The sequence below is a fragment of the Tachypleus tridentatus genome, chromosome 12 (assembly GCF_004210375.1).
Source record: "Tachypleus tridentatus isolate NWPU-2018 chromosome 12, ASM421037v1, whole genome shotgun sequence".
Taxonomy (NCBI): domain Eukaryota; kingdom Metazoa; phylum Arthropoda; class Merostomata; order Xiphosura; family Limulidae; genus Tachypleus; species Tachypleus tridentatus.
The window spans coordinates 137347294-137364822 of NC_134836.1; the positions used below are offsets into that span (position 1 = coordinate 137347294).

Here is a 17529-nt window from a genome sequence, read left to right on the forward strand (position 1 = left end):
AAATGATGTTCTTATGGAAAGTAATGTTTGTTCTGTCTCTTTGATGACATTGTTAGTTTGGTAATGCTTATTCTGCCCTTTTGATGACATTGTTAGTGAAAGTAATGTTTGTTCTGGCCCTTTGATGATATTGTTGGTGGAAAGTAATGCCTGTCCTTTTTTGATGACATTGTTAGTGGAAAGTAATGGTTGTTCTGTCTTTTGATGACATTGTTAGTGGAAAGTAATGTTTGTTCTGCCCTTGATGATATTGTTAGTGGAAAGTGATGTTTGTTCTGCCTTTTGATGACATTGTTAGTGGAAAGTAATGTTTGTTCTGCCCTTTGATGACATTGTTGGTGGAAAGTGATGTTTGTTCTGCCCTTTTGATTATTGTTAGTGGAAAGTGATGTTTGTCCTGCCCTTTTTGATGACATTGCTGGTGGAAAGTGATGTTTGTTCTGCCCTTTGATGATATTATTGCTAGTGGAAAGTAATGTTTGTTCTGCCCTTTGATGACATTGTTAGTGGAAAGTGATGTTTGTCCTGCCCTTGATGACATTGTTAGTGGAAAGTGATGTTTGTCCTACCTTATTTATATAAAGTTCAGCTACTTCTTTCCACCTAAATTGCAAGTTGGATCATGTCAACCCACTTTCTTTTGATCAGTCATGTCAGTCCACCCTTTATGACCCAGATGAATCTTCCACCTGATCTTCCTAGATCACTGATTTGATTTATGGGCTCAACTGATTGATTAGTGTGTTGTTTGTCTTTTTTTCTTCATCTTCTTTTCCAATGCAATATTTTAATTTCTTCCTTGATTTTGGAAGGATTGAGTTCTCACATATACACTTATGTCTTCCATTATGGTCTTCTACAACCAAATAGTTTTGGTGCTATGGAGATGATGGTTTCATTTATGGATTCAGTTATCTAGAGTTTGCTGCCAAGTAACATCTACAATGGAACCATGGTTCTCAGTGGCTTCTGTCTACACAACTGATGTATCATACCATGCTTCTTCGGACCTGATGTGCACAGCATCCTCATTATCCTTGAGTTTGTCCACTTTTGATTGAAATGAGAGATTACAATAGCAGTGTGTATTTTTACCCTTTTCTTTAGACTGTAATTTTACAGATGCTTTCCTTTTGGGTTGAAGCAGTGTATTGGGGAATAAGTGTCATTCTATTTCCTTAACTCCTTGGATAGGAACAGCTCACAGATAGCAACAACACACATTGATAGGTTAGAAGTTTGTGCTGTTCTTCATGTTTCTAGATCCTCAGTGTTTGTTGATGTCAGCAGTGGTAACTTACATCAAATATTAGAGTGATACTCATTCATACAGTTTCTGTGGCTTCCTCTGGTGTGATGAACATTATACAAGACTCTTTGTTTTAATTGTCATCTTTTTCATGTGGAGTACAAACTCCCTTCTGTGGAGAGGCCTGTCCTCAGATGATTGATGCCTTTGCAACATGAGGGTGACTATGTTCTTACACTAAACTTGTCTTTAGTTCCAGATCCATTCTCTGAGTCATCTTTGGAGAATTTTTACTCTCTACTTTCTTCTTCACCTTCTTCCTTGAGCACTTGGTAAAGATAAGTTACTTGAAGTTGACAGTTCTTCTTTCTGCCAGTTCAACTTTGATACAGGAACCAGTTCTATTAACACCATCTTCTCTGTTCCACATTTACAGTTTTACAGCTGGCTGTTGTATGGTTCATTGTATGACAAGCTGGATGCAAAACCAGCCATATTGAAACTCTTTCCTGTCTCTCAAATTCATTGGATTACTTATTAGAGCTGATGTAGTAAACATGATTTATTGTTTGTCCAACAATGACTTTTCTGGTTTTCTAGTGACATAATGTTATTAATTAATCCAATGTTCTAGACCAGTGGAATCAACTACACAAATATGAATGCAGCCTTAAAGGTAAGATTCTTATAAAAGCTTGCTTTAGTTTTAACTATGACATATACTTACACTCTGTGGATTGATAATACAAAGCCGATTATTTGGTAGAATCTGTGCAGTTCCATTTATGATACTGCTTAATAAAGTTTATTTTTCAAATTTTGAAATAAATATTTACCAGATACAGTCTCCCAATGAATCAGTTTATGGACTTGCAACCCTAAAATTCAGTATTGTGAAGTTTTATGCTAAAGAATAACAATAAAAACTTTAACCTGATTGTAACATTACTTTAAAATTCCTCAGTGGGTCAGCTGTGAGTTTACTTATGATACTAAGATATGAGATTTGATTTCCTACAGTGTTGGTAATGTAGATAGTTGGTAATGTGACAAAACGTAATCTAGTGTATATCACAAATTATATAATTATGTCACCCAATCTGGTTGATTATTTGTGATAAAGATATTTTATATCACCTTTTATCTAAGAAAAGAGTAGAGTTGCCAATGAACTTAGAAAATAAAAAAAAACGTAATGGAAAAATAACATTACTAGGTTTGTAATCATACTTTTATGTATAATCAACACATGAACTATTTTTTATTACAAGTACCTACCACTGTCACTTCATTTGTTTACAACATATTAGTGTCTTATCCTGACTGATAAAGTAATTGTATTTTAATTTATTACAGCTCAAAATCTTCAGCAACATGGAAGAGGTCATTTTGTTGTTTATTTTGTGGACAGACCTGACATCAAGTTGACTCTGAAGCCTTCTGATGGGTCACCAGTAAGTAATGAAAACTAAACCATCTATACATACACACATATATAACACAAAGTTTTATGGAAATCTTGTTCTAAGGTACTTGTACATTTGTTTGTTGTATTATAAGCAGAAAAAATCTCGAAAAGAATTGTACGACAGTTTTTTTTGTGATCTGAACCAAAATATCCCTTCTATTTTCAGTATTAATTTACCAGCTAAATACTAGATTCTTTGGTTGGTTTTGAAATGGTACAGTTGAAACTGTTCTCATCCAATACATTGAATTTGTCATTGCAAGGGCTACATATGTTTCTTTTGATTTTTATCTATCAATACGTGTTATATGTGACATTTTAGTAGTTTGTATTGTTAGTTTTTTAGAGTTATCTTTAGAGATATATCTTAAGAAGAACATGCAAATTTGTGTTAGGAAACAAACGAGGGCACCATTAGGTGTCTGAGCTGTCAGAGGAATAAGGAAAACAACTTTATAGACTTGCACTCTGTATGTACTGTACTTGTACAGTACTATATAAAAATCATATGTCGAAATTATACTCTTACAAATATATATTACAAAAAGATAAATTCTGTTTTTGTGATAACATTGTACTTCAGAAATACAGCACACATGGCCAGAGATCTGTGGAAGATGCCATTGTGAATGCATTTATTAATGCAATAGCGACAGCAACAGTTGACCTCCATCTGGCTAAACAAAGAAACTTTCCGAAGGGTCAACACAGAACGAAAGTTGAAGATTCTCAGAAGTATAGTGATTTAAGCATTTCGGTATGTTGTTTTACAGTAATATATATGTACATATATTATAATTTATAAAACTGAGGTGTCTGTGAAATAGAGCAGAATGATGCTCTTAATTAAAGTTTTCTTTATGGATAAAACAAATGAACAGTCTGTTAAAAACTTATTATGGTTTAAAAACAACTTTATGCTAAGTTTACTCAACTATTAGTTTGATGGAGTTGAATGATAGAAGGAAACTGTTATGTGTTCCAGCATTAAAAGCATAAGTTCATTGCTAGGTACCAAAATAAAAAATAATTCAACCACAACTTTTAAATCGGGGGGAGTGACTAAATATATATAATTTTACATCTGAATAATGGTTAATGTTTGGTACACTGGTTAATGCTTGGTTTTTGTTTTGTCACTAAAGAGAGCTTATTTTATTTTTATTTTTGTGTGATAATTTTAACATATGACAAAAAGGAAGTGTTTATTTTGAGTCGTCAAAATCAAAGAAAAGAGTTTCAAACGATCTTTTATTCTTATAGATGTGTGCCAACCAGTTTCTCCAGGTTCTTGCATATAATTTGATACAAAGATACTCAAGTACCTTAAAATTTAAGTATAAATTTTAAATGTGTGTGTGCATCTGGACTATTTGCTACTGTAAATATTGTCATAACACCTTGTGGTATTCTTTTTCTCTTAGTATTTGTGCTGGGTTTAAATTAATTTCTATTATTGTTTTCAGCCATATAACAGTTTATCAACAAGGCATGAACAGCGATTACTTGTGAAAGTGATTAAAGCCAATAATCTTGGTTCTAAAAAAGGTAACCATATGATTTGTTCATAACACAGTACACAAGGTGGATATGCCTTTATAAACGTTTTACTTGTATTTATTTTATTACTGAAAACATCAACTAGGGTAGATGAAATTTTCAGAACAAGTTTATAAAAAAACTAATTTATATGGGAATTGGTAACTGTATATAACGTGATATAATAGTTGTATATAACATGTGATATAATAGTTGTATATAACATGTGATATAATAGTTGTATATAACATGTGATATAATAGTTGTATATACCACGTGATATGATAGTTGTATATACCACGATATGATAGTTGTATATAACACGCATTGATATGATAGTTGTATATAACACGCATATGATAGTTGTATATAACACGTGATATGATAGTTGTATATAACACGCGGATATGATAGTTGTATATAACACGCGATATGATAGTTGTATATAACAGCATTGATATGATAGTTGTATATAACACGTGATATGATAGTTGTATATAACACATGTGATATGATAGTTGCTATATACCATGATATGATAGTTGTATATACCGCACGCGATATGATAGTTGTATATACCGCGATATGATAGTTGTATATAACACGTGACATGATAGTTGTATATAACCGCGACATGATAGTTGTATATAACACGTGATATGATAGTTGTATATAACACGTGATATGATAGTTGTATATAACACGTGATATGATAGTTGTATATAACACGTGATATGATAGTTGTATATAACACGTGATATGATAGTTGTATATAACACGTGACATGATAGTTGTATATATCACACGTGATATGATAGTTGTATATCACCGCATTGACATGATAGTTTTATATCACACACGTGACATGATAGTTTTATATCACACGCGACATGATAGTTGTATATCACACGCGATATGATAGTTTTATATCACACGTGACATGATAGTTTATATGATGTGTGCACTATTATATAGGTACTTAAGATACGATAGTTGTGCATAAAATATTTGTACTCTTATATAGATACAGGTACTTTGTTTTGTAACGTGATCTCTTCTCATTTTTGCAACAACATTCAAATTAAATTTTATGAACTTTATAATCTGTACATTTTAAAGTAGTACTAATATTTTATAATATTTTAAAATTGTTATAACAATATTTCCACATTACTGACATAAAATATGTATTATATGATATATGGAACAGTGTTTTGGATAATTAGATTTAAAGGTGTTTAATCTTTCTGCTTTGAACCTAGGTTGTCAAGAACCTTTCTGTGTTGTTGAGATGGATGAACCATCGCAGAGGTTTCAGACAACAGCTGTAAAGAACACAAACAATCCATTCTGGGATGAGCAATTTCTTTTGTAAGGTTATCACTATTATATTTTTATAATATACATGACTTTCAGTTTGAGTAATATTAATTTTAAAAGACATTACTGAAATGTACAGATTAATAAACTTTCCAATAATTAACTATTTCTCTTATAATTGAATATTTAATTAAGGGTCTGAATGTATAAAATGATATGTCTAGTGCAGGTTTGGCTGTGAAGTGTGATTTGTTTTAATTCTCTGTTTCAAAATTACAATGATGAATTAATGAAATAATTAAATGTTATTATTATAAAGTGGGTAAGAACTCCATTAGAGCCTAAAAAGCATAAGTAAGTTACTGGGAGGAGTTGGTAATTATTCTACAGTTGGAGAGAGGGTCAAAGTTGTACAGATGTGGGTGATAGTAAAACCAAATTAAATATGGTAAGCTGCTCACTGGCACTGTTTACTACTGTCACCCTTTCTCTAACTTCTTGTATCATGATTGGGGATTTCTTCTAGATACTTCATTACAATACCAAGGTTGTTTGTGATACTTTGCAGTTCAGGCAGTTATTTATATTGTCACCTTAGTAAGAGGTAAACACATTCCACTGTCTGCTTTGAATGTGATGCTTCTGACATTTGTACAGTCTCAAATGACTAGTACAAGCATTTAAAAAAATAATGTGTTCTTACTTGAATTAACCAACTGATGCACAAGAGCAATATTCTGGTGAAACCTTGCATCATTAACCTTACAACAATGGCTATATGACCACAGTATCAATAAAATGATGTCAATAAATGAGAAATGACCACAGTATCACCAGAATGATGTCTGACAAGAAATAACTACAATATCACCAGAATGATGTTAATAAACAAGAAATAACCAAAGTTTCAATAACATGATACCAAAAAAGAAATAACCAAAGTATAGTATTGATATTAAGTTAACAGTTTTCCCAGTAATGTGTTGTATGTATGATATCGATATTTTTTGCTTCACGGAATAAATACAATCGATTTTTTGTTTGCACATTGCAGTTATAAGTAATAAGCAATATTATTTGTTACAATATTTAACTACATATAGTAAACCAATGCTATACTAATTTTACTGTTGTTTATTTCTTTTCCTATTGTAGTTGGATATTAAAATATCCCAAGTTGGAAACATTTCAAACTCTTGATGTTTTCTCTGTATTTTGCAGCATTGTCAAAAACTCATCGGCTGAAATACTTTTGAAGTCTATGATCGGAGAAAAACAGCAGAGGTATTTACAAGTTACTGTTATCTCAACACATACTGTGTATAGAAACAAGGAAAGTAAAACTGAATATTAAAACACTATCCCAGTTTCTGTTGCTTACTGACAGTAATTGTGTTTCTAGTCCCACTGATAATTATTTGTGTTTAAATACCAAAACACAACACTTTTAATACAGTAAAAAAATCTATGTACATTTCTAAAACCATTTCATGGTATTTTGAGTCATAAAATGAAGGTTTCCCTACACATGTGTGAGGGTGGACAAAAATAAGTAGTCCCAACCATTCAAAATGTTGTTAATTTGATATATTGTTTATTAGATAACAGAAAAATATGTAAAACTATTTTTTGAAAAGCTCAATGAGCTCTGTTTAAATATGATCTCAAATCCTAATTTTGATGCTGGCTTTAATAACTGCCAAAATTATTAAATATTAAATTATTATTATTAAAATCAGGCCTAACTGCCTGATTTTAGTTACATATAGTCATAAAAAGTGTTGTGCCAAATGGTATGTTATACCATTTAGGCTACAAAATGATCAAACCATTTCTCTGCAGTTGTGGAATCATTTAAAAGATATTTTAGAAACAAGATAATTGATTTAATGGAATGACCAGGTCAAGCACCTGATATCGACTCAGCTGAAAATTTGTGGGCTGAGTTAAACCAATTAACAAAGGATCACAAGTCAAACACTGAAAATGAGCTTTATGAAGAAGGATGACAGTCAGTCACTCAGGAATATCTGTACAATCTTGATTGGCAGTCAGTCACTCAGGAATATCTGTACAATCTTGATTGGCAGTCAGTCACTCAGGAATATCTGTACAATCTTGATTGACAACATGTCACTCAGGAATATCTGTACAATCTTGATTGGCAGCATGTCATGTTGATGTGAATCAGTATTGAACTTGAAGGGAACACTGACTAAATATTAACTTGTGAAACTGATTTGTGTTGAGTTTCATTTTTACATTCAGTTATTCCAGATAACTTTGTTTGGTTATTTTATAGGCCAATTGGAATAAAAATGTCTAAGGAGCTAAAATCATGAAAAGTTGACAGTTACATACAAAGACTAGTGTTAAAATTAGTATTTAAGATTACATCTGAACATATCTTGTAGTGGGTTCTAAAAGCATAGTTTTACATATGTTTCTATTATCTAATAAAATATACAACAAATTAACAATATTTACAAGGGTGGCCATTTATTTTTTGTCCACTTCAGATGTATACTGTGTTTTAAAGCTACTTAGAATAAACAAGCATAGTTTCATGAAGTCATTTTAGAGAGAAAAGAAGTGAAATTTTGATTTTTGTATGGGGTGGTTATGAGGTTGGTCAAATTGACCGAACGTGTACAGAGGTAGGGTTGAGAAAATAACAGATAAATATAGTTCTACTGAAAACAAGCATTTGAAATATACTTAGAGGTTTTAGAGATTGCAGAAATGAAATTTGGGATTTTGAGATAAAGAAAGATATTTTTAATCTTGACGTGAAAATTACTTGCACATGAACTATTCAAAACAAATACTCAATATGTTGATAAACAAATCTGTATTTTAGTTTATTAAAAATACTTCACCGAAAATGTGATTTTTTTTGTATGTGAAAGACTTAATGTTAGATGAGAGACTACAAATTTCTGTGGAAATATGGACACTATATTGTAAGTTACAAGTATTAAACCTACAAAGACTTTAAGTGAGTACAAAAGGTTACGTGACTGATCAAATTGACCAAGCCTGTATGGTAAGAGTTAAAACATGAGGACGTAACCATTTGAAAAGAATTAAATAATACTGAGTGAAACAGGAAGAGTTTTTCAATAGAAGCAAATTAAACAGCAGGAGTTACGAGTGGCAGGTGAAAAATCAGCAGGAGTTACATAGTGGCAGGTGAATAGCTATAATACCAAAGTAAGTTTTAAATACATGCTGTTGAGGCATTAAATAAGTGGTGATTTGACTGTAGCACAGTAGCAGAAGGTCATTACTGTTCAACATTTCACGATGTGTGTGATTCAACAGAATACCTCTTTTAATCCTGGCACTTTAAATGTGATGCAAACCTATTTGATATTAAAAACAGTACATATAAACTATTATTGGCCACTAAAATGGATAAACTACATTATGTTGTATTACATGAAACACTCATTCACTATAAGGTAATATTCAACTGAAATTAATCTTTTCACTGTGGCTGAGATTTATATTTCATAATGTTTCCACCTCTTCACTCTGTGACAGGGACAAATGTTTCAAATTGTTATTCAGAATTACTGCATATGACTTATGGAAGTAAAATTGGCCTCTCAACTAATGTTGATATGTGTTCCACTCAGCTTTTAGTAACCAAAAGATGCCTATGGGGAATGTAATGACAACTGTGTGCCAACTGTGCCTGCTTTCTAAAGCAGCTAGCTGTAACCCTAATTAATATGTAGATATGCTTAACTCAGACAGATCAGAAGATAGTGAAAGTGAGTTAAGTGGTGTTAAAATGCATGATGAAAACAAGGTAATGTGACATGATAGCTCTCCAACCAGTGATGATAGTCAAGATGATCCTGGAAGGTGTAAACAGCATCGACAGTATGAAACGTTTGACCCAGTTGCAGCGTGACGGAGTGCTAACTACACATCCCAGCCATGGTGAATGGGTTACTCATCTGCTACGTTATGATAAATTTGTGTATTTTTATTCTCTAAGTGATTTTGTGTTAAAACCTTTGGTATTTGTCCAGAAATACATTGCACAGATTTCAAATTGAAATTTAATTGTTAACTGGCTATAAACCTTTATGAATCGGTTATTGAAGACGGTGGAAACAGTTTAAAAAATAAATTGTGTTATCGGCTTGTGTAATTTCTAGATGAATCCACAATAATTTTTCTGTTTTATTTTAGGAACAGAACGATTCCTTGGTCTTGGAATAATAGGCGTTAAAGAGCTAATAAACAAACGAAGTGAGAGGATAATTATGCCTCTTCATTCTCAACCAATAGTGAATGACACTGTAACAGGATCCTTGACAGTAGAGGTCATTGTAATTTACTTTTTCATGTTGTAGCACTTTTAACTGGCTTCAAAGTTTTCACTAAAAATATACAATTATTTATAAACAAATTAATGGAAATAGAAGGATATTTGTTGTTGCAAACATTTATACTTAGACAACTGAAAAACATGGCTTTTGGACAACTGCTGTTTTCTGTTTATTACTACTTGTCTGTTATTTAATTTTTTTAATAAAACAACATTCATAGAATGAAGTGATTGATAAAAGCTTACTTTCTGTTAAATTAAAGACTTTTATTACTTTAATGTCTTATTATATTGTAGCACCTCACCTGATGCAGCTTTACAGAGATTTTCTTCTGGACTACAGAAATGTTTGTATTTATGTGTATTACAGTACGGAAAACATAACATGAATAGTTACTTTTGATCTCTGTCTACTAAACATACAGAAAATATTCATCTCACATTCTCAATTTTCACAAACTCAGTTCACTTTTATGGATGGAGCAGAAGTGCCAGTGACCAGTGATACTTCAGAAGAGTCGAGAGAACTTGTTGAAAGCAACAGTAAGATAACGGAAGGAGGGACTGTAATAACCACTACTACATTTAGAACTTCAAGAGGCTTAGAAGGTATCATTTATTTCTGTTCCAAAACCCATTATGTTATGGTATATGTAGTTGTGCCTAGATCACTGCTATGTCTGCCACGTACCAGCCAGCCTGATGAACTCTGGTATTGGATTGGATGTGATTGACATAGAGAGCTTAATGTACTCTTCCTTCTCTTTACTTATAGATTTTCAGTGTATGAACTGTTTTGTATTACTTTTTATGAACAAAGTGGTAACAGAGACTTAAATGTAACTTTGGCAATAAATATCAAACATTAAGTTATTTGTTTTCATTTCTTGTTGCTCTTATCACATTTCACTTAGGTTCTGATGAAACTTTGGTAGACACAGATTTACAGAACTTTGACAGTAAAAAGAAAGCAGGTAGTCCTAGTATGGTTGATGACAACACTTTAATAATTCATAGCATCCGTGGGGTAAGTTGGTGTAATAAGACATCATTGTGATTTGTATTTAATTTGAAATAAGGAAAATGCTATTGAGAGAGGTTGCTTACATTGTTTCTTTTTCAATTTGAAAAAGGATGAAACATGTAACTGTATGAAATGGTAAATTACACTGTCAAGGCATGTAACTGTACGAAATGGTAAATTACGCTTTCAAGGCATATAACTGTACGAAATGGTAAATTACGCTTTCAAGGCATGTAACTGTACGAAATGGTAAATTACGATTTCAAGGCATGTAACTGTATGAAATGGTAAATTACACTGTCAAGGCATGTAACTGTACAAAATGGTAAATTACGCTTTCAAGGCATGTAACTGTATGAAATGGTAAATTACACTGTCAAGGCATGTAACTGTACGAAATGGTAAATTACGCTTTCAAGGCATGTAACTGTATGAAATGGTAAATTACACTGTCAAGGCATGTAACTGTATGAAATGGTAAATTACACTGTCAAGGCATGTAACTGTACAAAATGGTAAATTACACTGTCAAGGCATGTAACTGTATGAAATGGTAAATTACGCTTTCAAGGCATGTAACTGTATGAAATGGTAAATTACACTGTCAAGGCATGTAACTGTACAAAATGGTAAATTACGCTTTCAAGGCATGTAACTGTACAAAATGGTAAATTACGCTTTCAAGGCATGTAACTGTAACGAATGGTAAATTACGCTTTCAAGGCATGTAACTGTAATGAAATGGTAAATTACACTTTCAAGGCATGTAACTGTATGAAATGGTAAATTACACTGTCAAGGCATGTAACTGTAACGAAATGGTAAATTACACTTTCAAGGCATGTAACTGTACCGAAATGGTAAATTACGCTTTCAAGGCATGTAACTGTACAAATGGTAAATTACACTGTCAAGGCATGTAACTGTATGAAATGGTAAATTACACTTTCAAGGCATGTAACTGTATGAAATGGTAAATTACACTGTCAAGGCATGTAACTGTACAAAATGGTAAATTACGCTTTCAAGGCATGTAACTGTATGAAATGGTAAATTACACTGTCAAGGCATGTAACTGTATGAAATGGTAAATTACACTGTCAAGGCATGTAACTGTACAAAATGGTAAATTACACTGTCAAGGCATGTAACTGTATGAAATGGTAAATTACGCTTTCAAGGCATGTAACTGTATGAAATGGTAAATTACACTGTCAAGGCATGTAACTGTACAAAATGGTAAATTACGCTTTCAAGGCATGTAACTGTAACGAATGGTAAATTACGCTTTCAAGGCATGTAACTGTAACGAAATGGTAAATTACGCTTTCAAGGCATGTAACTGTAACGAATGGTAAATTACGCTTTCAAGGCATGTAACTGTACCGAAATGGTAAATTACGCTTTCAAGGCATGTAACTGTACGAAATGGTAAATTACACTGTCAAGGCATGTAACTGTATGAAATGGTAAATTACACTGTCAAGGCATGTAACTGTACAAAATGGTAAATTACACTGTCAAGGCATGTAACTGTATGAAATGGTAAATTACGCTTTCAAGGCATGTAACTGTATGAAATGGTAAATTACGCTTTCAAGGCATGTAACTGTATGAAATGGTAAATTACACTTTCAAGGCATGTAACTGTACAAAATGGTAAATTACGCTTTCAAGGCATGTAACTGTAACGAAATGGTAAATTACGCTTTCAAGGCATGTAACTGTAATGAAATGGTAAATTACGCTTTCAAGGCATGTAACTGTATGAAATGGTAAATTACGCTTTCAAGGCATATAACTGTAACGAAATGGTAAATTACGCTTTCAAGGCATATAACTGTAATGAAATGGTAAATTACACTTTCAAGGCATGTAACTGTAACGAATTTATTCATATAAATACGCATATGTCTACAAAGTGTAATTTTGCATATATTTACTATTAAAATACAACTAATTTCTCCTAACAGTGTTAAAATTTTAACATTTCATAACATCATCAAAATTTTAAGGTTAAGTTCCTTTCATATAACGTGTTTATCAGGTAATGCTGTTGTGAATGTACTTTGACACACGTTTATCAGGTAATGCTGTTGTGAATGTACTTTGACACATGTTTATCGGTAATGCTGTTGTGAATGTACTTTGACACATGTTTATCGGGTAATGCTGTTGTGAATGTACTTTGACACATGTTTATCGGTAATGCTGTTGTGAATGTACTTTGATACATGTTTATCGGTAATGCTGTTGTGAATGTACTTTGATACATGTTTATCGGTAATGCTGTTGTGAATGTACTTTGACACTTGTTTTATCATGTCATTTAGTGTGAATGTTCTTGAACACTTGTTTATCAGGTAATGCTGTTGTGAATGTACTTTGATACATGTTTATCGGTAATGCTGTTGTGAATGTACTTTGACACTTGTTTTATCATGTCATTTAGTGTGAATGTTCTTGAACACTTGTTTATCAGGTAATGCTGTTGTGAATGTTCTTGAACACTTGTTTATCAGGTTATGCTGTTGTGAATGTACTTTGACACTTGTTTATCGGTTATGCTGTTGTGAATGTACTTTGACACTTGTTTATCGGGTTATGCTGTTGTGAATGTACTTTGACACATGTTTATCGGGTAATGCTGTTGTGAATGTACTTTGATACATGTTTATCGGGTAATGCTGTTGTGAATGTACTTGGACACTTGTTTTATCATGTCATTTAGTGTGAATGTTCTTGAACACTTGTTTATCAGGTTATGCTGTTGTGAATGTTTTTGAACACTTTTTTTATCAGGTTATGCTGGTGTGAATGTACTTCAACATTTTTTCATCTGGTTATGCAGTTATTTATTAGGTTAAACTAATATGAATGTACTTCAGCATTGTTATGGTGATTATTGTCTTTCAAATCATTTTATTAATGTTAATTTATGTTAACCTTCAAATACTAGAATACTTTCTTTGTACAGTACTAATACAACTAAGTCTAATACTGTTAGCAGCGTTGTGTTATTGTATTTGATTTTATAGAAATGTTTTTGTGTAGCTTAACACAATCTATTTTATGATATTCCTACAAGTATGCATATTTTTTACTGTTTTCTAATGTAGTATTGGAAAGAATTGTTTATTTCTAGGATATTTTTATTAATCTTTCTGAAATAACATTGTTTTGAAAGAGAAATAAATTATGCAATTTTCAAATTAAAATTCTGTATATATCTATGTCCTGCTAACACAAACCTTGATTTAGCTATATTAATTTCATATTTAAAGTTGTTGTTCCATGGACAGTTTTGATTTCATAATATATTCTTTATTCAGACAGTTTCATAAATTTTAATGGGAATGATATTTAGTGTCATGTTCTTCCCTGTGCATGCTGCCGCTTGTTTAGGAAGTTATCCGCCAGTCTTGAAGGTATGTTTGTAAAGTTTAACCATAACCACATATTAACTATGATAAGTACTTAATCTTGTAAAATTTAACCATATCCACATCTTAACTGTGGTAAGTACTTAATTTTGTAAAATTTAACCATATCCACATCTTAACTGTGGTAAGTACTTAATTTTGTAAAATTTAACCATATCCACATCTTCACTGTGGTAAGTACTTAATTTTGTAAAATTAACCATAACCACATCTTAACTGTGGTAAGTATTTAATTTTGTAAAATTTAACCATATCCACATCTTAACTGTGGTAAATATTTAATTTTGCATATTTGTAGCAATCACTTCTTATTCTGTTTAAATGTAGTTATGAAATGCATGGCCCCATACAATACATGTACTTTTACACATCTTAGATAGGTGATATTGGAAATAAGTTCATGAGCATGTTGATTGTGAGTGATAGTTAATGTGTATATAATTAGTTTTAAATTCTATTAAACTACGTGATTTAGTTCTATTAAACTACATGTCTTGTACCCTGTAATGTAACTTTGAAGGGCCTTTAAAAGGAAGCATATGTGGTTTATTATTTTTATCATATGCCTCATTAATGACATGCAAATCAAAGGAAAAGAGTGATAAATATTTTTGGAGTTTTAGTATATACCAGAGAAAGTGTTATTAGGAAAAGGTCTGTCACATTTTTGAAAGTTGTTGGGTTTTTTTTTGTGAAGTTTTGATTGTAACTTACTGAAATAACTTAGAATGGTACATGGGAAGTGTAATTTGTGAAGGAACTTTTATAATATGACTTTGAATTCATCATGTGTAGTGTACACTGACTGTTATTATACATCTTGTATTCTCTGGTACATTTATATATGTATAGTGTAAGTATAATTAAATGTTGTGTATTTATAGGTAACTACTTGTAGAGTTTTAGTTCATTCTAACACTATTTTAATTGTTATTAACAATGCTTAAAAGAATAATTATTTGTCTATACATATGACAGTTGTAGGCTAAACAAGCTAGAATATTTTGGTGTGGTATTATTGTGATGTTGGCTTTAAGAAATTATTAACTGAAAATAAAAAGTAAAATGGACATTTTTGTAAACTTGAATCAACAGATAACTGTAAAACAACATAATCTTGAAACTTGACTGTTTACATTCTAAGTTTTAAATTAATAGTAATAACTTTGCTGTAAATGTTATATTTAAAAATTTTCAAATTAAACATTTCATTATGACCACCTGCTTGTTGGAATTCTTATTCAAGTTTTGTTTAAGATTTCTTTAGTAAAGTTCAGTTTTATATTGATACTTTAAAAATACAGTTTTATATTGATACTTTAAAAATACTTTTGACAAATTATGGATAGTGACATTTCATTTAAAAATTCTATTTTTTATTGGGCACTTCAGGTTTCAAACATTTTGTTTTGTTAGCTGGGCTTCTGTATTTTCTGTAGTGTTTCTTTGAATAATTGTTCTATTTCACAACGTAATAGTAGTGGTAAAAATAGAATGGGTGATGTGATTTTTTTGATGGCTGGGGTCCAAGCTTGTCAATAGCATAGTCAAAGTGAAGAGTGAATGATACACAATGTATCCAAAACAATAGAGGAGATTACCCACAAATTCACCACTACTATTTTTATGATATCTTGAGCCCCTAAATGAAAACAACATTTCAATAATTATTACTGATAATATACGTGTCACAATATGAAAAACAGTAAAATAATTTTTAATAATAAATGGATTTGTTGAAACTTAGTTTTGCTGCATTTCAAAAACATTTCCAAAATTTTGTTTGGGCAATTGTTTCTTTAGTATTATAATACTGATTTAGTAAGAGCAACAGATTTCGTTACATTGTATCTGATGTATGTAAATGTAATATTGAAACCATGTTTGTTTGTTAAGTTGAAACTGATCCACCAAATGTTTATTTAATGACATTATTTGTGATTTAATTATTTATTAAAATTAAGCTTATATATATGTGTGTGTGTGTGTGTGTTACTAATGTTCAGCCAAAAAGTAGTTCAACTAAAAATCAGTTAAAGTCTATAGGTTTTACTTATTTTGAACATTTGTATCAGTCTAATACTATTTACTTACAAGTATAACCATATACCTCTGGCACAATGTTGCTGAGTATCAAACATTATTACATGTTTTTTTTGTGTTATTTAATTCTTATCCAGATATACTTTTACTGTCTGCAGGTGAAGTTGGACAAAAATGGCAGATGGCGTGAAGTTTCTCAGGTACCATGACCTCCATCAGTGTTGAGTAGTTTTGGCTGTTTGGTATGATTTAATTTTGCTCTGGAAATCTGCATGAAATAGTGATGAGTTTGGCACTTTTTCCCTCTAGGTGTTGCTCTGCATGTTAGTTAATGTAAAACTGGCTGTTTACTTGATTCTTTACCATTTGTGATTCATCTCATGCACACACAGAGAGAAATTTGAAATAGTGTGTAAGTGTAACCAAACGATAACAGAAATCAGAGTTGAAATGAATTAATTATTATTTCATTGGGTTATTTTAGAATATTTATTTATGTAACAAAATATCTAAACACACAAACCTCCAAGTGATTCTGAAGTCTGTAAACATTAGTAATTAAAAGATTAAAATAGCAAATAATACCAAATTAATTTAGTATAGAACATTGGTGATATTGTTGTGTACAATGTTCTGATGTGGCATAGAACATTGGTGATACTGTCGTGCACAGCGTTCTGATGTGGCATAGAACATTGGTGATACTGTCGCGCACAGCGTTCTGGTGTGGCATAGAACATTGGTGATACTGTCGGCACAGCCGCTCTGGTGTGGCATAGAACATTGGTGATACTGTCGTGCACAGCGTTCTGGTGTGGCATAGAACATTGGTGATACTGTCGCGCACAGCGCTCTGGTGTGGCATAGAACATTGGTGATACTGTCGCACACAGCGCCTGGTGTGGCATAGAACATTGGTGATACCGTCGCACACAGCCGCCTGGTGTGGCATAGAACATTGGTGATACTGTCGTCGCACAGCCGCCTGGTGTGGCATAGAACATTGGTGATACCGTCGCGCACAGCCGCCTGGTGTGGCATAGAACATTGGTGATACCGTCGCGTCGCACAGCCGTTCTGGTGTGGCATAGAACATTG

General features: G+C 31.9%; 1 protein-coding gene across 1 annotated transcript in view; it reads left to right on the top strand.

Annotated features, from left to right (window-relative positions):
* The window catches only part of LOC143235815 (uncharacterized), a 105249-nt gene that overhangs the window by 50206 nt on the left and 37514 nt on the right, over nucleotides 1–17529 (top strand). Inside the window, exons 13-20 of the mRNA XM_076474009.1 lie at nucleotides 2606–2703; nucleotides 3301–3474; nucleotides 4184–4265; nucleotides 5519–5627; nucleotides 6798–6913; nucleotides 9783–9922; nucleotides 10386–10530; nucleotides 10836–10948. Of these exons, the coding sequence (XP_076330124.1) occupies nucleotides 2606–2703; nucleotides 3301–3474; nucleotides 4184–4265; nucleotides 5519–5627; nucleotides 6798–6913; nucleotides 9783–9922; nucleotides 10386–10530; nucleotides 10836–10948 (977 nt within the window). The remainder of the gene's footprint in view (nucleotides 1–2605; nucleotides 2704–3300; nucleotides 3475–4183; nucleotides 4266–5518; nucleotides 5628–6797; nucleotides 6914–9782; nucleotides 9923–10385; nucleotides 10531–10835; nucleotides 10949–17529) is intronic.